We start from the raw sequence: 24,353 nt of genomic DNA, 5'->3' as shown, positions 1-24,353 counted from the left end.
TAGTCCACGCCTTCAACTCCTCCTAAAAGGTCGGAATCTTCGTGCTCCAACTCATAGTCCCCTTCTGGTGCTCTAGTGTATACCTCCTCTTCATGATCACAGTCTAGCAAGGGTGTCGAAAGAAAGTGAGTACAGAGGTACTCAACAAGTTCAAAAGAGAAAAGGTGTATGATGCACTAGCTACGACCGTTGATCAGAAAATCTCATGTCAATGCATGTTTCGCAAACATTTTCTCAAAAGGTTTATTTTATTTTGAAAACTATGCCCGCCAGTCTTCACAGGTTGACCAGAACTTCACGGAGTTCCTTTCCTGCCGCGTTCGAAGTTCCCTGAACTGGGAGTGACAAGCCATAATTTGCTACACTCTGCAGAGGTGCGTTACTTTTCCCATAAGAGAACTTATCCTTGTTGCCAACCGGGTGTACTTTCCCGTCCACACTTCCTTGGTGTGAGGCCCAATATAAGAACCAAGCCAATCACTTCCTTCTCCGCGACCCCGCATACTCACTCTTTTGTAAGTCTGTCATGTCCTTTATCTATAGGTAGACAGACCCAGGCATTTGTTCTCACCTTTACCATTAAGGTAGACTGTTCCGAACAATTTACATGCCCTGTCTTGTACACTATAGATAGACTAACCCGGACACCCCTTACAATCCATCATAGACCTTTAACAAGTCTGCCCTCTCCTATACCTATTAGTAGACTGTTACTGACCAATGTCAACACCTTTACCAATAGATAGACTAGTACAGGCAACCCTTATCACTAATCAGTTGATATGCGAGAGGAAAAAGATATAGCTAACTTCCCTAGAGCCAGTATATATCTAATGGTTAACGTGATATGTACGGTGCTAGAATCACTAGACATCATTGGTGATTAGTCCTAGATGAGTAGAACCCTTGCAATGGAACCTCCACCATCAACACATACCAAGGTTCCATTGCCCACCACATAGTCATATTCATAATTGGAAAGCTAACATTTTATTTTCAATGCAGGAGTGATAAGTGTATAACTTTGCAAGTAAATTGATAGAAATAGTCAATATGACATGAGCAAGGGTGAACTTGCCTGGAGACTGCGAGATAGTGCAGTTCGAAGGTTTGGATGGAACCTGGAGCTCGGGTTCTGAAAATAAGCATCATTGTCCGATAAGGACAATGTTATAAAATCCAAATGATACAGGTATGAGTGATTTATTTTTATGTTGAAACCCTTTCCCTCGAGTACTTATTAAAAAAATTGTAATTAAAGCTTTATTTGAATATTTATGCCTTAGACGGTAATTTATAATCTTTTAAAATTATTATTATATGGTTTTCTTTTTAAAGGAAAATATTTAGTAATAATAGAATTTTCCTTTGGAAAATATTTACCTTAAATGAAAACGATTTAGAATAATAGAATTTTTCTCTTTTTGGAAAATATTGGATTTAGAAAATATTTAAGTCATTTGGAATTTTCCTTGATTTTTATATCCAAGGAAAATTTCAAATCTTAAATTTCCAATTTAGAATTCAATTCAAAATTCTTCAATTTTAAATTCTCATTGTTTATTGCATTTTATATTTTATTTTGGTTGAGGAATAATTTCTATGAACATTCATATTTTCTTGAATTTTTGGAGTTGTTTAGGATTTATTTGCAATTTTTAAAGTGAAGGATTTGAATTTAAATTTGAATTGGTTTAAAACCTAATGGAAATGACTAAAATACCCCACTTGGGCCCACTGGTCAGCCCATTAGGGTTGAACCAGACCGGTTCGATCTGAACCGACCGAGTCGGCCCATACTTTCTCTCTCGCACTCGATCTAACCCTAACCCTAGGCTCTGGAGATTCCTGTGGCGATGGCGTCGCCGCCACGGTCGACGCCATGCTCCGGCTCACTCCGGCCGCCTCTAACCTCGTCACCGGTCACGTTCGACTCCCCCTGCGATGCTCCATCGATCTATCCGCGTGGATTTTTCGCTCGCTTCCTCCTGCTCCAGATCGCCTCTATGCTGGATCTGGAGACGAATCGCCTCCGACGATTTGGGATCACCGGCGGGATGCAGCTTCCGCCATCGACGCTCTCGTGTACCTGGGGATTGACCTGGCGCGGATGATGTTGTGGCATCGCCTGTGCCGTCGTCTCCAGGTTGATGTGCTTGCGGTGGGGATTAGTTCGTCGGTGTAACGCCGACATCTACCCTGGATTCGCAGCTGCTGCAGCCGCGCGAGCACTGCCTCGCCATGCCGTGACTTCTGCTTCCAGACGCATGTAAGTTCCTCTGCTTCTCCTCTCTCTCTCTGGTCACTTCTCAGTACTCTGCCATTGTTTTGTTGTTCATCTCTTCTCTTCCTTGCTTCCTGATGATCCTTGGATCATACAGGAATGCTTCTCCTGATGCCCTTGCATCCACTCCTACCTATCTGGCTTGGTCTGGCCAGAATTTCCATTACTGGCTACTGGCCATGCTTGAGCCACTGTTGTGCCGCCCTATTGCTATTGTTACTGCTGCATTGCTACTGCTGCTATGTGTACTACTTGTTCCTACTGCTTTCTATGCAACTGGTGTTCCTATACACACCAATTACTTGTACTGGCGTGCTATGATTCATGTATATAATTTCTTGCTAGGTTATACTGCTCATGTGGTTCCTTCTGGAGCCAGTGAGGCTCTTGGTTGCCTTGTGATCCTATAGCTAGACTCTATGATTGCTTGGTTGATGCTCTAGCCCTTGGCTAAGCTTCCCAGCACTTGATGGTTGCCAATTGGTTCACTTGTGATACCTACTGGTGTGTGTTCATCTACATAAGTGCCTTGTGGTGCTACTGGTGCTTTAATAGTGACTCTAGTGTATATCCTGTGAATGGTTAAGCTACTTTTGCTTGCAGTAATCACTTGGTAATATTGTTTTGGTAGCCTGGTGTGCTTTACTGAAGCATTTGCTTCAGTAAACCACCTGTGCATGTCATGATGTTGCCTTGTTTTGATTTCTGTCAGTTACACTTGATGAACCATGTGTTGGTAATGATTCATTTGATTTAGCAGTTGCTTATATGAATTACATGATGCTTTGGAATGAATTTAATTGTCTGAACCATGTGGGTAATGAAGACAAACTTGCATGTGTGGCTTGTTTGCATGTTGGACTTTAACTCATTAGCTTTCTACTGATCTTGGTTGCATCTAATTTGGCTATCTGGTGGGTTATGAAAAGGAATAACAATATCCACAGCTGGGAATCATCTCTATGAATGCCATGTGGATCCTTTGATGAAAAATGGGTTTTTACTGATGGTTTAATACACCAAATGGTGCTAGGTAACTAGTTGGCCACTATTCTGGTTGTTCTCGTATCTTGGATGGCTAGTACTTGATTTACTTATGCATATGCAGTATCTAGATCACTAGCTCTTGGTCTGGCCTCTTCCTTCCTAGCATACCAAGTGATGGCATACCCTGTGGAGCATCTACTCCACACCAAATGTGTGTATGAGCATGCTTATGATGGATTTGATCATGAGATCTAATTCCGGTATGATTTATACCTTGTTCCAGCTTCTAGATGGTTACTTTGTGTTGATGCAGTGTGCTTCTGGCTTGTTGATTTGATCAACTTCGCTTCACCTCCTAGCTCCTGGATGGTCTTGCCCTAGGTCACCATGATCTATGGGTTGGTTTGGTTTAGTTTACTGGATGAACTATGTGAATACGCTACCGATGTGTTCTTGCTGTTGTTCTTGCTGTCTTTGAGGTTTCATCCCTATCTCTAAGCTAATGTGCTATTTATAGCACATAGTGGTGTTCTCCTGGGTCGACAAGACTCTGTGTGGCTGGGTGATGTGGTGTCTAGCCCCTGTTTCACCATGCTCATGATTGAGAAAAGATCTTGGGCTTCCCCTTTGGCTTTGGTTGGGACTTGATCCCCTAGCCAAGGCTTATCTGATTGTTTTCTTCTTATTTTTACTGACCAAGTGTCATTGACACTTGTTACTGGACAAACTAGTTTCTATTTGTTCCTTCTTCAATTTGAACAAGACTTGGAGAAGATCAAATGAAGATCTTTTGAACACTTTAGTATAGGAATTATTCAATATTGTAATCTTCTATTTTATCTTCTTATTTCTGTTTTATATTAGTTCAAATTCTTGTAATATGAAAAGAATTCTGTAATGACAATGTATTATGTGTATGATATCAATAAAGCTCAAAGTTTTACTTATGAGCTTGTTGTAATATTTATATTTCATTTATGGATTGTGTTGTATTAATATGACATTGTATTTGAGTTATAAGTTATGAATTCAATTAAGTTGTTTACTTCTTTCAAATTTGTTTGAAATCCAAATTCAAATACCATATCAAATGCCTCTCCAAAACCCTGGTTTCAAAAGAGGTCATGTCAAAATTTATATCACTTTCTTTACTCCAACCCTAATAGCAACGAGAGAGAAACCTCGATCACTCTTTTTTAATGAAATTAAGCGCGAAAATTTCCCCCGTTTTGCGATGAAATGCACATCCCATTTCTAAATATACCCATCGTTTGTCCTATGTTCTGGGATATTACAGCAGCAGACAATGCCCATGGGAGGGCAACCAGTAGTAGGATGTGTCTCATGGCCACGCGTCCAAGGAGGTGAACGGCAACCGTTGTCGTCGCCGGCAGTGGCTGGAGCCTTGAAGTGCTTTTGCGGACACCCCATCGCATGTGCTAGCGTCCCTGCAGGCCAAACCCAACATAGCTAACCAGTCCTACAGGGACACGCCGTCCCCACGGTCGTCCCATCTGGTTGGAGGGAATCAGGGGACCGATGGCACGATGCCACCATACCAGTGTAGCACCACCCTGCCGGCCAAGAACCCATGTTCTCTCAAGCCGGAGAAAACTCGAGAGAGACAAAACGAGATGTCCTTGCCCCTGCGAAGAACACCCACCTCTAGTACAAGACAAAGGGGCACGAGACCAGCCCGGCCACGGTTGTCGGCTTGCCGCTGGTCACAAGAGCGTCCAAGCGCCGGCCTCCACCTATACTAGCAAGGAACCAGACCTGGCCCCTAGAAGATATAGGAACTAGAGCATCTGACTCGCCTAGCCCAGGGCAACCCTGATGCGACCCAGACCTAGGCCCATTGTCCCAGATCTAGGGCCGCCGCCGCCATCCCTGACCACGGGAGAGACCGGCCTCGGTCGCGCCAGCCACCGGTGTCCAGGCCGCCATGCCGCGCCGCCACCCCGTCAGTCACCGGCCGCGCGTCCCTCGTCGGTCGGAGGACGTACACGCACCGCCGCCGAAGAGGACTGCCCCGCGGCGCCCTACCTGAGCACGAAGAGAGGACGGCCGCCGCCGGCACCTCATAGGCTTTGCCCGGCGGTGGAAGCAGGGGGAGGAGGAGAGAGTGGCCTGAGGCGGGGGAGAGGAGGGAGTTGCCCATGTCCCCGCGGGGGCGACGCGGAGCGACAGAAGCGTTTTTTTTCTTGCACTCAACAAGTGGGAATGGCCGGTTGTAACAATTTTTCTGTGTGTAAATGTTACTACATCGTTTTGCAATATTTTTCTACAGTATATCTACTATTTCTTCTAGGGTTCTACCTTATCTAATATTATAGGAAAATGTATGTAACATTGGCACAATCTCTCTATATTATGTACATAAAAATCATTGTATCGCTTTGCACGTGCGTGTACAACGACAACGAGTAGCACATAATGTGACACCCTATGTAACATCGAAAAAATCCCTTCAACAAATGATCTTCTCTACCAATAATGAAGGCAACACCATGGACAAATCTATCTCGCCGGTGATGAATCCGCCACCGGGAAGACCTCTCCCATATCAGCGGCGAAGGGCAAGTGGAGGCGACAACCGAGAAAGGGGAAGCGTCTGGCGCAAGCCGGGCAACGACTAGAACGCGCGGCGGCCGAAGTACGTGGTGATCGGCTTGCAACGGAGGCCTGGGCGGGAGCGCGCGGCTGTGGGTGGGGAGATGTCGTCCATGTATTCCATGGCCGAGCTCGAGGTGTCATATCCTCCGACCCGACGACGCATGAGGAACTCGAGGTTGCTGTCCATGGCGTTCTCCGGTGCAACGACACGTGAGTAGACGAGGTCGTCGTCCAGTCCATGGACCTGCCAGATGCGTCCATGGCGCGGAGACTACAGCGGCATGCGTGCAGGAGTCGTGCACGCGGAGTATAATTTAGAAAAAACCACTACCTGTAAATGGAAAGATAGTACAAAAGTTGAACTAACTTAGTAATTCCCAATAATTTTTATGGATCCAGGGTAGTACAACATCTTATAATTCAGAGCAGACTGATAACAAACCTTACTTGTTAATGGCTATGATATAAATCAATAGGTCTCCTTGTTACTAGCATTTGCTCTACGATGTGAAATTTTATTATTATTTGAGATGGAAGACCAAAATAGAAGTTTATATTTACAAAAGCATAAACAAGACACTGACCCTTGGACCCAAAAGGAAACAAGGACGATATAGCACGTAACAGTATTATTACATTCATGTACACTCCCACAAAATTCAAGCCTCCCTCCCAGAATCAGCTACGCTTACAAAAGATTGATTTCTACAGCAACTCAGCATCCTCGTCAGTGTCATCTTCTATTTCATGATCGTCAGCTATTGCTTCACCAATACCTCCAGCACCAATTAATGCCAATTGTGCTATCAGCCCTCCATAGAGTCTTGTATTATCGAGTTCCATCCTATGGTCAGAGGTATGCTGCTGATTAAAGCGGCCTGGGAGTTTTGATCTGTTGTTGTAGCACTCCCCGCAGAGGTCAAACCCGATTCTTTCTGTGCAATCCTTGCATTTGTAACGCATGCCCATAATCGGGCAAACCTGCAAGGTCCAATCATCAATTCCGTCATACCAAAAGGATGAGAGTAATTAAAAAATGATAATTAAAGCTAGGATACAACGATGCTTATCAATATCTCCAAATTGGATTTTGTGTTGAGGTTTTGTTTTGAATAAGAGACCACAAAAGTTGGTAGTGTCTATGACTGAACAGTTAGTCAGTGAGCACAAAAATTTAAAATTAGATGAAATCTTGCAACATTTCTAGTTTTTGACACCCTGCATTCAATTTAAGAACTACTACCTCGGTCCCAAAATAACCGACAAAATTGAGTCACTTATTTTGGGACGGAGGGAATACTACATTTCATAGTAGTGTAATATCTTCCGAAAAATGTAAAACTGTGTTTATATTTAAAAAATGTCATAAGACGGATGGTAGAACACAAGCTTATTAAATGGAACGTAAACTCTGTAATAAGTCCTCTAAGAGTGCAAGAATGAAAAGCCTGTCATTTTGTACATACATATAACTAGTTTTGGCAAACATGTAATGATAGGTCTAAGAAAAAGAATGAAACAAGACTGGTGTCATGTATAGCAGAACACGAACACTGCACTAAGGTGCCAAGTGGATCCCACCAATGTCCCACTTATAGTTCATCTGAAATTTTCTTAGTTCAAAGTCTAGTCCAAAATTCTGAATTAAAAGTCAATAAATGAGCTATAAGTGGGATCGTGATATTGGCGGGATCCTACTTACATCCTTATGTGACACTTCCAAGTATTTATACTAATGGATACGTGTACTAAGATTATTACAAGTTATTCGTGAAAATGACTAATTGGATATAGGCCTAACACTAAAGTAAAGGCATCTTTTGGTTAGTACATGCACATTACATATAGAATGGTTCATCTTGACAAAAATATATTTACCAGCCCTTGGTCTTGCAGACACAACTAAGGGTATCAACTATCAAACTCTTTCTGGGAACTAGAAGGACTACCTGAACATGCTTTTTATTTGTTGGGTAACATTAATGATGCTATAATGGGAGATATACACATAACACTAAGGGGGCAACAAAATAAACATACAAACTCATCAAACCATTTGGAATTTGTGAAAAAACCCCTTATATCTACCAATAGTGTCACTCCATTGGTATGGGATTAATCACTGGGTGTATGCTTGACTAATTACCGAAAAGTTTCTGAACTTTACCCCACATGAGTCACATCCAACTCCAATGTGAACATTTGATAAGTTCAGATTCTTCTGTACATTAGTTCCCCCTTTTGCTTGTCTATCCATGTTATCTTTGCTGCATGAAGTACCTGAACCACAAAAAACACAGGACTTCAGTAAGAAAAAATGAATCAGGCATGTGCTTCATTTCAAAACATGATTTACGAAGATCTCAAGTTGCACCTTCATGAAAGAAAAGTAATCACCGTGTGAGCTTCTCTATGACTAAAGAAACAGAAGAAAACCCAAAACTATCCATGCAGACTCTACCTTAGATTTTTTTGGAAGAAATAATATGATACCACGTTGAGTTATGCTAGACAGTTAAAACAAAACGGTACCAGAAACTCACTCGCGCTCATGTGGTGCCAAACCCCTATGCCAGTTCTCGTTTCATAATCCATGGTTGTTTCAAACTCTGTGGGTAATTTCCACAACAAACTGTGATCCCTACTCGAACAGTTCGACTGCACACTCCACAGCTCACAGTATATATAATAATATCTAAAACCGTTGACCAATTATAATGGATCTAGACATATCCATATAAAAATCATGCCTTGGGTGGGCACAAAGTTAACGACATGAACTATGCCAAAAATCTTTCCTAAATGCAAATTTTCGTGGGAAAACCAACACTAAATGGAACTAAATCATTTTATGTAGTGTCGCTGATACAAACTAGATACTGTATCATTTTTCTAAAAGAGTCCCTGACACTCAGAGTGTATTTCATATTGAAACTGCTATGTTAACGGTATTTTTACTGATCAAATAAGTGGCGACATAACTGCTGAAGCTATAAGCATGATTATGGGTGCTTATTCTAAGTACAAGGCACTGTTAAGGAAAATGCAAGTACCAAAAATTAGTAGCAGATAAAAGCCATCAAGATGGATAACCCAGGACAAACAACTCAATTTTACATGCCACATTTAGCTAAACCAAGCAAGTCAAACAAAAATTTCATGATTAGCTCTGTGTGATCTTGATGTACAGTATTATGTTTTTTTGGGTAGAGAGCTATATTATGTTGTGTGAATTTGATCTTGAGAAAAAAAGAACTTACCTGAAGATGATCCTTCAGGATTGTATTGACTGTTCTCAGGCTTAAGTTTATTGCGTCTTGATTCATATTCAGATGGAAAGTATTCTTCCAGAAAGTGGTCAAGATCTAAACAAACATTGGGAAAACCTCCGGGATGAAGACCTCCACAAACTTGACATTTCAATGCCTCATCGCCCAAGGAAGGCAAACAAGACACACAATATACTTTTCACAAACCAAGATAAGTCAGTTTCTACAAAGAATAAAAACTACAAAATGTGAACAACCTTTTATTCTAAATTTAGAGCTTACCATGACCACAGTTAAGAACAGCAGGTTGATATAGCAACTCCTTACAGAGAGGACATGACACATCAACTGAATCTTCACCTGGAAATCCGATTTTGCTACCTTCAAGCTTGCTGTCTCCATCTTTTCCATTTTCTTGAAAAAGCAGCATGGCTTATAAATAAAGGCTAAACTGAGGCAGATATTATTGCAGTTACATAGCAGAATTCTTACCATAATTATTGCCCTTAGAGTATAAGAGGTCAATATTTTGTGGAGAGTATGTACCATTGCTCTTCTCTGTCTCTGAATTGTGACGTAATTAGAACATAATAATACTTCATAAGAAGCAACATGTGAGGAATGCTAATTAATAAAAATAATGGAAAGAAGTGTTAGAATGTGAAAAGCAATCTGATTTCCAAAATGTACTGTAGTGGGCGCGTCCCCCTAACGATTCGCAGCAGGCGCTAGTAGCATTAGGACATGTATGATGTGCTAATGACCATAGATGAATAGAAATACATAATTGCTAGTACCTCACCCCAAAGAGATAGTCTAGAACAAACAATTAAAACACTTATTATGGAGGGAGTAGCACATTTGCCTGACTGCCCATGTATAGGCGATCATCTAGTAACTCGGACGCCTCGTCTTTTTGACCCTAGTATATCGATCGATCTCGTCTCCAAAGTCCCATGGTTCCTGCTACCGGTCAGTGTAGCCTGTAGTGGCCGACCTAGACTTGAGTCCCTGCTTGACCAAGAAGCCGAGTAGTACTGCGGCCTCCGCTGATCATAGCTGCCCGCTCCAAGTACATCCTCACTGTCATCCCAACGTACCCTCAACTTACCACCAGATTATTAGTCAAGGTACATTGTTTGCTAATCTGTTCCAACTCCCTTTTAATTTTCTTTAGTTCAGCTATTTGTAGGTTCAAAAACGAAATGTGAAAACAACATGATAGTTTGATTTTCCTACCAATCGCTTCTATCTCGAATCTTACCTACTGAGAATTCTGATTCGGTCCGTGGTAATACTGTTGTCATTGCTTCCCCCGTCATAGCTGCCCGCTCCCAGTAAGTCCTCACCATCGTCCCGGCGTCCCCTCAACTTAAAAGCAGATTATTAGTCAAGGTACATTGTTTGCCGTAATACTATTGTCATCCCCTCCCTCCCCCAACCAATGGCCTAGATCGTAACGAGTAGGGAAAATCCAAACCTAAGTGGTTGTTTGGATCAGGAGGATTTGGAGTTAGTTTTTAGAAAACGAGTTTAAGAAGGATTTTTAGCAAAACCAGTTTTAGTTAGTTTTTCGGTTAGAGTGCGTTCAAGAAAAAAACTTGCTTCGGTGACTCCAGGCATAAAGCACGTTTTTACAGTATAGTGTTTGGATGGTTAATGATGTGTAGTGCAAGACATGACATGCACAAGGTCCTGCAGTCGCCGGTAATGGCTGTTGCCGTCGAAGGTGCTCCCGTGAGAGGCCACACGCTGGTGCCGGCGAAGGTGCACACGTGCGCGGCCACATGCTGGTGCCACGGTGCCGGCCGGCGTGCCGCAAGGATAGGCCGTGAGTTGAGGTCGAGAACTGTACCACCTGCCTCCGAAAGTTTGAATTGACTTGTAGTCACTGTGGGGGCAGTCACCGGATCTCCCAATCTTGTACTCTACATTGAACTGGATGACAACAAGACCTAGTACACCAGTTCATGGACCATGGGATCATGGATTTCATGAAACCGAAAAGGAGCTGAAGGCAGCACCGACAGGCTTTCGGCCGCTGAGATAGCTGCGATTGACCTGCTAGTGGCGACGATGAATGCACAGGCGGCACATGTTATTGCCGTCCACCGGACATGTTTGGCTATCTCTGTGCTGCTCGGCCATGTATCTAGCACGTCGGCGGCAAGGACGAAGCACATGCCATTGCCGTCCTCGTGACGATTCGGAGCACCGCCGACGGCGACAATGAAGATCAGCGCTACCTCGTCGTGGGCTCGTGGTGGAGCATGTTCAAGCTACCGTAGACGGTGCGGTTGCCGGCAGCGGTCCGGGGGTGGCAGGCGAGCGGCGGCACCATGAGCCTGGAGGAGTACCCTAACCGTCTCCAGCAACGAGCGCGCCGCCATGGCCGGGGTTGTCCAGGAGTCGGCCGAGTTTGGCGACCTAGACCTCGATGGGTTTGTATGGGAAGGAGGCCAGGTCGCCGCAAGAGATAGATGGCCAGGCCACCACGCAGTTGCCGTCCAGGGTGCTGCCCTGGTTTTGCCTAATCGCGTTTTCACAAAAAAGACTAATAGTCGTTTTTTCCAATACGCACTTTCCTGGTTTTATGGAAACTCAATCTTGCTTATTTTCGTTTTAGTTGCAGCATCCGGACAAGATTTGGTTTGTTAGATGGTTATCCTAGATTACGGAGAACTAGTTACTGCCAAAATTTGCTATCCAAACAAGGCCTAAGGCAACAGCTCAAAACCTCAAACATATTCACCTAATACCCCCACTAAGTTCGATCCACACTGATGATTCCTACTTTGACTAATCAATTTGGATGTGATGGATTTGAATACAACTTGTGGAATATACTCTAGTTCAGTACAACTGGTGGTATTTTTGAATTCCGGGCTTGCAAAAAAAAATACCGAAGAACAATTCCCAACATGATTTGGTTTTGTAAGAACATCAGATCTCCACGCATGTTGTGTTGACAACATAAATAAACATTTAATGCGCAAAAATATTGCTTCTTGTAGGCAAAGGGGTGCCCGTGCTTTGGGCATTGAGCACTCACCTAGTACTTCTTTTTCCCTTTTCTTGTATTCCACAGGTTCAAGCTTTAAAAGCAAATGATGGAGGAGTTGACAGATACTCGGAAAATGAATGTAAGGTTGCCTGCATATTGCACAATAGGATTGCCGATGGTAGTCCATTGCTTTATGCACGCACCAGAAACATGACATATGACCACATGCTGCAGCAACAAACGTTAAATGAGATTTGAGAAGTGCACTCGATTGGCTTTTAGATGAGCGTAAAGAATAAACCCTTACCAATAACAACTGGTTTATAGATAAGCTCCCTGCAAGACATATTAAACAAGCATTAGAGATCATCATTACATTTGTGCAGAACTGAAGCCTTTGCAACTCAATGCTTATCAAAGAGCAAAAGGGAGACAATCTGGTAATGTATACGAAGCCGATTGAAAGAGAAGTAGGAGAGTTTGAGATCATTAGCACATTAGTGCAGAATCAAACCCAATGTAATTCAATGCTTGTCAAAAAGCAAGTGCGAAGCAACCAAGAGAAATATTTTTAGGTGAATTATTAAAAGAAGTAAGCGCCACCATGTTGTTTCACGATCAGGTATCTACCATGCAAGTTAAATCATACTCCCGCCATCCATAAAGGATGTCGGAGATTTGTCTAAATTCGGATATATCTAGACACTTAAGAAACTTGCGACCTCCTTTTATGGACAGAGGTTTCATCCGTTTGGGAGAGTCACATCCTACCTAACAATGTATAGCCAAGGGAGGGATCATTCCCCTGTTGGTCAACGTTTTTTAGTCTCGTTCTCACTTGCTCATCCAAACCAGATCAGTGTGCAACATTTCGTTATTTGTATTCCTAGATAGTCCAGACCACAAGTATCGACTACCGATACACACAAATTCAGGAGCACGAGTACAGCAGGACCCGACTAATTGCACAGCACGAACAAGGATATTCATCTGCCCATGGCCAGTGGCGGAGCCACGTTATGGCAGCAGTGGCGGAGCGTGGCTAGAATATTAGCATGGGCCAAACTGTCATTGCACAATGGTAGTATGGGCCAATGGAGCCATATCTCTTAAATGGACCATCATTTATCATATTTGGTGTGGGTCAAATAAGCTGATAAAAGTGAATTTCACTTTGAGAAGACTGGGCCAGCACCCAGGTTGGTCTCCAAGACGTGCCGCCAGTGTATGGCAGTGTAGTCAAGCGACTACGCAGGTTTTGGAAAGTTTAATACACAGACATGCATGCCCCGCTCCTCAGTGAAAAAAAATTGGAAACTGACTAGCATGCCCACTTTTCATCTGCATCGGGTAATCGTTTGTCTGCTCATACTGCAAAACAAAGTAATGGAAGCACAATAACTTTCTGACTGATCCTCACGATCTTTGTCCAGCGACTTCTCTAGGTATTCTATGCAGTATTCTCTACGTTTATCAGTTAATTAAATTGCTTTCTTATAGAAGCAACTTTTTATTGCCAGGTCTTAACTTTGGCATATGGATATATTTTTCAAGAAGTGAGAGCCACGGTCAAATGTTGCAAATTCTTCACAAACAACTGAACATTAGGAAGTCATATCATGAAGATATACATAATCGCAAAGGGAATCTACTATAATTATGCTGCAATAAAGTGTGATCTTTTCTACTTCCATTTAATTTGTCTACATAAATATGTTCTCTACAAGAACAATCTTCACATTTTTAAAGCTTGACATCACAGGTTTTGGACCGTGGCTCCGCCACTGCCCATGGCCACACCGAATAAGAGAGAGGAGAGAAAGACGCAGGGTAACTCACAGGCATACGCAGCACTGGAACCGTGGGTCCACCAGATCGTCGAAGCCAGCTCCAGCTCCAGCGGTGGCGGCGGCCTCCTCCTTCTTCTCCGGCGCGTGGATCGGGCTACGGTCCTCGGAGGCCATCTTCCTCGATTTGCTCCCTCGGCGGATGGGGAATTCTGCCTGAAGGTCGCCGGGTCAGCAGATGCGATTATGCGAGTGAGCCAGAGGAGAACGGGAAGGGAAACGGGAAGGGAGATGAAAGTGCAAAGACAACAAATGTGCCCTTAGCCCTTAGGCCATCCGAGCGGCCCGACCCATTTATCGGGGAGGCATTTGGTACTGGGCTGGTTTTGAGGTACTCCCTCCGTTTCAGTTTATTAGTCTTTTCCGTATCTCTAGATTGCCAATTTGACCTATATAATTTAAATTATATAATGTAAAAATCATATCATTAGAAACTAGAATTTTTAAATTTTCTAATGATATAATTTTTATAACATATAACTAATACTAACTTGATCAAATTTGCGATCTAGGGGTATGCGCACGCCTAATAAACTGTGAGAGAGGGAGTATGTTAAAAAGTTTATTGCGCGTTTGGAATGTGTCATGGGTTAGAAATGTTCATCCGTTTGGTTGCTTCCAAAGGGGTTTTCTTTCGCCCACTGAAGATTTCGTTAGAGCTTGTTTGGTAGCCTGGTTTGAAGGCCATGGAGCAGCCCACCCCAATACCACGAGTCTTCTACTTGGTTGTCACCCAAAATGTGAGTTCGATTACCTCTTCTATGTTGTGGTGTTTTCGGCGACCGACTCTGCAGCGTATGTTTTGTGGTTTATGTGTTTTCGCTGCCTCCTCCTCCGAGAAAACGCTTCGGTGGGTCTTTTATAGGCAGTTTTAGGTCAAGCGATGATCCTAAGATGAAGACGAACGACTGCGAACACTCGAGGCTCATTGTTAACGTATGAGGGTTTGGGAGGAACTGGCTCAACGCTCTGGGGCGTGGCCTATCTCATATATATAGGGGTACCAAAGGGTACGTACAGGGTTACAAATACAAATACAGAATATACAGTCTAACACCCTCCCTCAATCTTAACGCGTGGCTCGAAGTATTCGGTAAGTTAAGATTGCGTCTACATCTAAGGAACGAGTGGAAGCGGAAGCGGTTTGGTGAAGATGTCGGCAAGCTGGTCCTTAGACGAGATGAACTTTATCCGTAGTCGTTTACGAGCAACTCGCTCTCTCACAAAGTGGTAATCAACCTCTATGTGTTTGGTGCGAGCATGGAACACTCGGATTGAGCGACGGATATGTGGCGCCAATGTTGTCACACCACGGAATGGGCGGCTGCTTAGGAGTCATCTTCAATTCTCGAAGTAAAGACTGCACCCAAATAATCTCGGCGGTGGCATCCGCAACGGCTTTATACTCCGCTTCGATCTTTGCTACGAGAGGCGTGGCTTGCTTGCGTGCACTCCGGGCGATCAAGTTAGAACCCGAAATACGGCCATAGCCCCCGTTGATCGCCGGTCATCGGGGTTGCCGGCCCGATCCGCATCACTAAAGGCGAAAGCACGGCCGTAGGCGCCGGTCGAAGGTGAAGACCATGTGTGAGAGAGGAACTCACATAGCGCAAGATGCGCTTGACGAGCGGTCCAATGAGTATCCCGTGGCGCATGCGAGTGCCGACGGACACGGTTCTCGCATAGGAAACATCGGGACGAGTGATGGTAAGGTGCTGGAGACCTCCAACAATGCGGCGGTACTCGGTAGCATCATCGGCGAGACGACAAAAGACCACCATCGGCGAGATAGAATCTCGGTAGAGGACATCGGTGTAAGCGCAGCCTTGCAAGCAAGCATACCGAGCACGGCGCAAGAGATCCTGTGAGTACTTCTGCCGAGAAAGAGTGAGCCCATCGCCGAGAATAGGTAACCTCCAAGCCAAGAAAGTAATGTAGCTTGCCAAGATCCTTGAGAGCAAACTCGGACCCAAGAGCGACAATCAACACTGTCCGTAGCGACAACGAGATGAGCTGACCAAGATAATATCATCAACATAGACCAGCAAATACATGGTGAGCTGGGGACGCTGAAAAATGAACAGTGAGGTGTCGGCAGTGGAGGGAACAAATCCATGAGCGCGAAGAGCTGCACCAAGCCGGGCATGCCAGGCGCGAGGCGCCTGTTTGAGGCCATACGAGCTTTCACCAATCGACAAAGATGCTTGTGGACGAGCGGGATCAACAAAACCGGGGGTTGGCGCATGTACACCTCTTCCTCCAACACGCCATGAAGGAAAGCATTCGAACATCCAAGCGACGAAGAGTCCGGCCCCGAGTAACGGCAAGTGACAATAGCGGCCGAATAGTGGTAGGTTTAACAACAGGATCTGAATGTATCCTCGTAGTCAAGCCCATACCTTTGCTTGAACCCTTTGGCAACCAGACGAGCCTTGTAGCGCTCAATGGAACCATCGACATGCTTCTTCACCTTGAATATCCATTTGGAGTCAATTATGTTGACACCCGAGCGGGGAGGAACGAGCTGCCACGTGCCATTGTTACTGAAGAGCTTGATATTCTAGATCCATGGCAGCACGCCAATGTGGAATGCTCATAGCAGCCCGATAGTGTCGTGGTTCGGCGGAGCGGGTCCGCTTGCGCTTGACCAAGGCAAGAGGCAATCCATGCAACGGTGCCATCGGTGCGCTCCTTGGGGCGATGAATCCCGCTGCGGCTGCGTGTATGTGGACGCGGGGGCGGGCGGAGGCGGCGGTGGTGGTGGAGGTGGCGGTGTTGGCGAGGATGACACGGGCGAGTCGGCACTCGCGGTGGTCGAAGGCGACGTACGGGGGTCACCGATCCGGTGGAGAAGGCCGGCCCGGCGAGAGCCGACCGCGCGGGCGACGTACGGGGAGGCGACGCCGGCCCGCTTGGACCGAGGCGACACCACGGGAGATGGCGGTGGGCTGGGTACCGGCCCATCGGCGGACGGCGAGGCGGACGCCTCGGGACGCGGCGCCGGCTGCATGTCCCATGCAGCGATCGACGTCGGTGGCAGCGGGCGGCGCGGCGGGCGCATCCAGGAGCTCAAGGCGGGCTCCGCGACCGGTACCTGCACCGTGGTTAGGCAGTAACACAGGCGAATATGCAACATCATCAAATTGGCCAAGACTAACTGGAGAGTTATTTGTGGGTGGTGAAACAGATGATGAAGATGATGGCATATCGGAAAAGGGAAACACATTTTCATCAAAGACAACGTCGCGAGATATGTAGACACGATTTGTGGGAACATGGAGGCACTTATAGCCTTTGTGAAGAGCACTATAACCGAGGAAAACACACTTTTTCGAACGAAACTCAAGCTTTCGATTGTTGTAGGGCCTAAGGTGAGGCCAACACGCACAACCAAAAACCTTGAAGAACGTATAATCGGGGAGTTCCTTGAACAAGAGCTCAAGGGGTGTCTTCATATTAAGGAGCCGAGTGGGAGTTCTATTGATCAAAAAACACGCGAGTGGAAAAGGCATCACTCCAAAAGCTAAAAGGCACAGATGCATGAGCAAGAAGTGTGAGGCCAGTTTCAACGATGTGGCGGTGCTTGCGCTCAACCGCACCGTTTTGCTGATGTGTGTGTGGGCAAGAAACGCGATGCGAGATCCCAAGTTTGCTAAAGAAGGTGTTGAGGTTGCGATATTCACCACCCCAATCCGACTGAACATGAATAATTTTGTGGCTAAGGAGTCGCTCGACATGAAGCTGGAATTTCACAAACACATTAAACACATCAGCTTTGCTTTTAAGTAAATAGAGCCACGTAAAGCGACTGTACGCATCAATGAAACTGACATAATAAGTATGACCACTAACGAGAGGTTTGGGCAGGGCCCCATACATCTGAATAAATGAGTTCAAGAGGTTTATGAATAACTCTAGTAGAGGAAACAAACGGTTGCCGATGACTCTTTCCCTGCCGACAAGCATCACACACTTGCTAGACTTTTATTACTAGATAACGTAGGGAGCTCATGGCGACGAAGAACATAGCTCACTACCGGAGACGCAGGATGACCAAGGCGCGCATGCCAATGTGCGGTCGACACACGCACCCCACCGAAGACCTCCGGGCCCGACGGCGCCTCCAACGCGTACAAGCCCCGGTGAACTCGACCTCTAAGCGGAACCTCTGCGTGACTCGGTCCTTTATGAGAAGATGAAACGGATGAAACTCACGAGAAAACATCATTATCATAAGTAAACTTACGAACGGAAAGAAGGTTGCGAGTTACTAGGGGAACACGGAGGACATTGCGAAGATGTAAGCGGCGGGAGGTGTTAGAGAGAAGAGATGCTTGGCCAACATGAGTGATGGGCATACCTGAACCGTCAGCGGTGCGGACCTTGTCTTGGCCACGGTAGGGCTCGTTGGAGTTGAGCTTACCCATCTCGCTTGTCATGTGATCCGTTGCCCCGGTGTCGAAGTACCGAGGTGGGATCAATGGCGAAGGAGGGGTGTAGCCGGAGTAGCTGTCGGCGATGGCGGCCTGCTTCTCGTTGCCGCGACCGTCATTGCCGATGCCGAGGAAGTCGCGCTTGAAGCGACGGTGGCACCGGGATGCAAGGTGGCCGTCGATGCCGCACAGTTGGCAAGTGGGGCGAGGGCGCCCACCCGAAGATGGCGGAGCTGGTGGGCGAGGCTGCCATTGGCCAGGTGGGCGAGGCTGCCACGGACCTCCAGCAGGTGGGCCACCAGGGGGTGGAGGGGCGCCGCGACCACGACCACCACTAGGGGCGCCACGGTAGGCCGCATGTGCGGCGAAGTCGTGGACGACGGAGGCCTCTTGGCGACGCGCCTCAACACGCTGCTCGGTGGCCAGTAAGCGCGTGTACAGCTCATGAGGAAGGATCGGTGTGATTCGATCCTCCACATGCTCCACCAGATTGTCATACTCCTTGTCAAGCCCATGTAGGACACGCTCAACGAACTCGGAGTCCCGGAGAGGCTGGCCGATAGAGGTCAGCGTGTCCGAGATCGTTTTGATCTTGTTGAAGTAGTCGTGTGCAGAGGAGTTCAGCTTCTTGGACCAGGTGGCGTGGTCCCACATGCTGACTGCGCCACCTGGGCCATCTTGTCCTTTGTGACTCCGCTCTGCTGCTCCAAAAGCTTAGGGTCTTCTCCTTTGATGAAAGATGCTCCAAAAAGTCCTATCTCAATTTGGCTTCGTATCGGACCGTGAAATTTAAAAATACGCAAAAGCGGTGTTTCCTGTCCTGCAAAGTTATAAACCAGAGAAAGGGATTATTAGAAAAATCCCCAAAAATCAATACAAAACATGTTTATACCTAATAATAACATGTAAATAAGTTGGAATATGTGACAATAGACTACAAAGTTCATGTATGCATTTTACATTCATCAACAGTGTAGGTCTTGTCTAATACACAATGTAGTGCGCAGCATAATGGGTTGGTCACTTGGCTAATTGTTAATAAATCTTGTGTGTATATGTATTTGAAACAGTATAAATAAAGAGCAACGACGGCATAAAAATTGGATACTAGCAGCGGGCCGTGGTGGCATGCGAGCAGTAATATAGGTACTCGTAGTGCGTCGTAGGGCATGTGGCCAGTATATGAAATGGTAGCGTGCCGAACGGGCACACTCCTTGTACCACTAGTGGAAAACGGGGCTATAGGCCTGGTCCATTTGGGCCTTCAGTCCCGGTTTCCAAACCGGGACCAAATAGGCGGGACTAAAGGGTCCCCCCTTTAGTCCCGGTTCAAAGTTGCACCGGCCTAAAGGCGGCGCCACGTGGTGCGGCCAGGGAGCTCGCGGTGGATGGCCTTTGGTTCCGGTTCGTGGTACGAACCGGGCCTAGGGTTCTCTGCCGCGGCAGAGAATTGCTATTTCTCTGCCGCGGCACAGGTTTAGGCTGTAGCAGTGTTTCTCGCCGCAGCGAGAGAAACGAGGCGTTTCTCTGCCGCGGCAGAGTTTCAGCAATGCATATATATCATTCAAGAAACCACAAAATATCGTCGTGAATATATATAGACATCGTCAACAGTACACGTAATGCATGCATATTTACAATATAAGGCTAGTCAGATCTCTTTACTAAATCTATTAGCCTCTACGAAGTTGCTCCATATCTATGACCTTCGCATAGTGCTCTCCACCTGGGGTAATGACCTCGGTAAGAAAGAATCCCGCGATTTCCTCTTGAATTGCTCGTATTTGATCCTCCGTTATGAGAGTGTCCCGCAGGCGTTTCATCTATATTTAAAAAAGGAGATCAATATATGAATGGAACTCAATACAATAGATCGTACTAATTAAGATAATTGTGAGAATTTGTTATCGTACACGAGTGTGGTGTATACGGGCATCCCCACCCTTGGGACAGGCCATGTCACGAATGAAGGTGCAGACGTAGTATCCTCATAAGTTATTCCCGGGTTCCTGCCTCATACACTTTACGAAAAAATAGTTCGATCAAACTAATAATCAAGCATCGTATTGAAAGTAAATATCATATATAGAGTTTCACAGACATAGATATATAGTACTACTTACAGGGTAATCTTGAAATGTAAGCTCCGGTTTCCATGTACCCGGAACAGTAGTGATGAACCGTTTCCAAGCCCTGCCCGGCAAAAAATAATGAGTAAATGAGTTATTGATTAGTTGATGATATCGTCGAATTAGAACAGATGAAGATTCCAATACGAAATTGATTGAAATTACCTCTGGAGGATGGCAGCCATGTTCGCCCATTCCGCATATTCTTTACGTTTCGAGTCCATGACATTTACGACTCCTTTGTAAAGATCAATGATTAGGAGAATAAAGTGGAATCTGCACAAGCATAGCTCAATGATTACGAGAATAAAGTGGTAGGTGCACAAGCATAATGTATGTTATATATAACACTCACTTGAAGTTGTAGGGAAAGAATATATCCTCTTTGTTTGCTTGCTTCACTAAAAACATTACTATGTTGTCCTCTGTGTCCTTGGCGAAGTCTCGAACCGTAACTTCATGAACCGTGATGCCGGGTCTATGAACCCCGGCGGTAGGAGCTTGCCTCTTTTGCATTCGAGCTTCTTCATTTTGCATAATTAAATGTATAGCGTACACAAAGAATATAGTGAGGATAATTGTTAGTGCAAATGAATGAGCGCTGAGCTACAGACTTAATTACATAAATAAATCACTTACAGGCAGTAGCAACTGATGACAGCTTTGTCGAGGGCGTCTTGATTGAATAACTGAAACAGTTCTTCTAACTCAAGGTTTATCTCCTCGACCCCTGATACGTCTCCGACGTATCGATAATTTCTTATGTTCTATGCCATATTATTGATGATACCTACATGTTTTATGCACACTTTATGTCATATTCGTGCATTTTCTGGAACTAACCTATTAACAAGATGCCGAAGTGCCGGTTCTCGTTTTACTGCTGTTTTTGGTTTCGAAATCCTAGTAACAAAATATTCTCGGAATTGGACGAAACGAAAACCCGGGGCCCTATTTTTCCACGGAGCTTCCGGAAGACCGAAGAACACACGAAGTGGGGCCACGAGGTGGCCGAGGCTATAGGGCGGCGCGGCCCAAGCCCCGGCCGCGCCGACCTATAGCGTGGGCCCCTCGTGACGCCCCTTGACCTGCCCTTCCGCCTACTTAAAGCCTCCGTCGCGAAACCCCCGATGCGAAAAACCACGATACGGAAAACCTTACCGAGACGCCGCCGCCGCCGATCCCATCTCGGGGATTCCGGAGATCTCCTCCGGCACCCTGCCGGAGAGGGGATTCATCTCCCGGAGGACTCTACACCGCCATGGTCGCCTCCGGAGTGATGAGTGAGTAGTTCACCCCTGGACTATGGGTCCATAGCGGTAGCTAGATGGTTGTCTTCTCCTCATTGTGCTTCATTGTTGGATCTTGTGAGCTGCCTAACATGATCAAGATCATCTATCCGTAATTCTATATGTTGTGTTTGTCGGGATCCGATGGATAGAGAATACCATGTCATGTTAATTATCAAGTTATTATACATGTGTTGTTTATGATCTTGCATGCTCTCCGTTTCTAGTAGAGGCTCGGCCAAGTTTTTACTTTTAACTCCAAGAGGGAGTACTTATGCTCGATAGTGGGTTCATGCCCGCATTGACACCGGGACGATGACGGAAAGTTCTAAGGTTGTGTTGTGCTTGTTGCCACTAGGGATAAAACATTGGCGCTATGTCCGAGGATGTAGTTGTTGATTACATTACGCACCATACTTAATGCAATTGTCCGTTGTTTAGCAACTTAATACCGGAGGGGTTCGGATGATAACTCTGAAGGTGGACTTTTTAGGCATAGATGCGGTTGGATGGCGGTCTATGTACTTTGTCGTAATGCCCAATTAAATCTCACTATACTTATCATGTCATGTATGTGCATTGTTATGCCCTCTCTATTTGTCAATTGCCCGACTCGTAATTTGTTCACCCAACATGCTTTTATCTTATGGGAGAGACACCTCTAGTGAACTGTGGACCCCGGTCCATTCTTTAATACTTGAAATACAAATCTGCTCGCAATACTTGTTTTACTCGTTTTCTCTGCAAACAATCATCTTCCACACAATACGGTTAATCCTTTGTTACAGCAAGCCGGTGAGATTGACAACCTCACCTGTTTCGTTGGGGCAAAGTACTTTGGTTGTGTTGTGCGGGTTCCACGTTGGCGCCGGAATCTACGGTGTTGCGCCGCACTACATCCCGCCGCCATCAACCTTCAACGTGCTTCTTGGCTCCTCCTGGTTCGATAAACCTTGGTTTCTTTCCGAGGGAAAACTTGCTCGCTGTGCGCATCATACCTTCCTCTTGGGGTTGCCCAACGAACGTGTGAAATACACGCCATCAAGCTCTTTTACGGCGCCGTTGTCGGGGAGATCAAGACACGCTGCAAGGGGAGTCTCCACTTCTCAATCTCTTTACTTTGTTTTTGTCTTGCTTTATTTTATTTACTACTTTGTTTGCTGCACTTATATCAAAATACAAAAAAATTAGTTGCTAGCTTTACTTTATTTGCTATCTTGTTTGCTATATCAAAAACACAAAAAAATTAGTTTACTTGCATTTACTTTATCTAGTTTGCTTTATTTACTATTGCTAAAATGGCCAACCCTGAAAATACTAAGTTGTGTGACTTCACTAGCACAAATAATAATGATTTCTTATGCACACCTATTGCTCCACCTGCTACTACAGCGAGAATTCTTTGAAATTAAACCTGCTTTACTTAATCTTGTTATGCGAGAGCAATTTTCTGAGTGTTAGTTCCGATGATGCTGCTGCCCATCTCAATAATTTTGTTGAACTATGTGAAATGCAAAAGTATAAAGATGTAGATGGTGACATTATAAAATTAAAATTGTTTCCTTTCTCATTAAGAGGAAGAGCTAAAGATTGGTTGCTATCTCTGCCTAAGAATAGTATTGATTCCTGGACTAAATGCAAGGATGCTTTTATTGGTAGATATTATCCCCTGCTAAAATTATATCTTTGAGGAGTAGCATAATGAATTTTAAACAATTAGATAATGAACATGTTGCTCAAGCTTGGGAAAGAATGAAATCTCTCGGTTAAAAATTGCCCAACCCATGGATCGACTACTTGGATGATCATCCAAACCTTCTATGCAGGACTAAATTTTTCTTCACGGAATTTATTGGATTCAGCTGCTGGAGGTACCTTTATGTCCATCACTCTTGGTGAAGCAACAAAGCTTCTTGATAATATGATGGTTAATTACTCTGAATGGCACACGGAAAGAGCTCCACAAGGTAAGAAGGTAAATTCTCGTTGAAGAATCCTCTTCCTTGAATGATAAGGTTGATGCTATTATGTCTATGCTTGCGAATGATAGGACTAATGTTGATCCTAATAATGTTCCATTAGCTTCATTGGTTGCCCAAGAAGAACATGTTGATGTAAACTTCATTAAAAATAATAATTTCAACAACAATGCTTATCGGAACAATTCTAGTAATAACTATAGGCCATATCCTTATAATAATGCTAACGGTTATGCTAATTCTTATGGGAATTCATACAACAATAATAGGAATACACCCCCTGGACTTGAAGCCATGCTTAAAGAATTTATTAGTACACAAACTGCTTTTAACAAATCTGTTGAGGAAAAGCTCAATAAAATTGATATTCTTGTTTCTAGAGTTGATAATCTTGCCTCTGATGTTGATCTTTTGAAATCGAAAGTTATGCCTAATAGGGATATTGAAAATAAAATTGTTACTACAGCAAATGCCATCCAAGTTAGAATTAATGAGAATATAAGATTAATGGCTGAA

General features: G+C 44.9%; 1 protein-coding gene across 1 annotated transcript; it reads right to left on the bottom strand.

Annotated features, from left to right (window-relative positions):
- Positions 1 to 6,455: 6,455 nt before the first annotated feature.
- Positions 6,456 to 14,219, bottom strand: LOC124692582 (E3 ubiquitin-protein ligase PRT1-like). The gene is made up of 8 exons (XM_047225982.1): positions 14,000 to 14,219; positions 12,468 to 12,496; positions 12,209 to 12,388; positions 9,649 to 9,720; positions 9,439 to 9,570; positions 9,148 to 9,351; positions 8,055 to 8,167; positions 6,456 to 6,868 (listed from the first exon to the last, which is right to left on the bottom strand). Exons 1-8 carry the CDS (start codon positions 14,122 to 14,124, stop codon positions 6,593 to 6,595), a joined length of 1,131 nt encoding a protein of 376 aa, XP_047081938.1. The 5' UTR covers positions 14,125 to 14,219; the 3' UTR covers positions 6,456 to 6,592.
- Positions 14,220 to 24,353: the final 10,134 nt, after the last annotated feature.

Source organism: Lolium rigidum, chromosome 2, assembly GCF_022539505.1.
Source record: "Lolium rigidum isolate FL_2022 chromosome 2, APGP_CSIRO_Lrig_0.1, whole genome shotgun sequence".
Classification (NCBI taxonomy): domain Eukaryota; kingdom Viridiplantae; phylum Streptophyta; class Magnoliopsida; order Poales; family Poaceae; genus Lolium; species Lolium rigidum.
The sequence above is the reverse complement of the archived record's forward strand: the minus strand, read 5'-3'. Positions and strand labels throughout refer to the sequence as shown.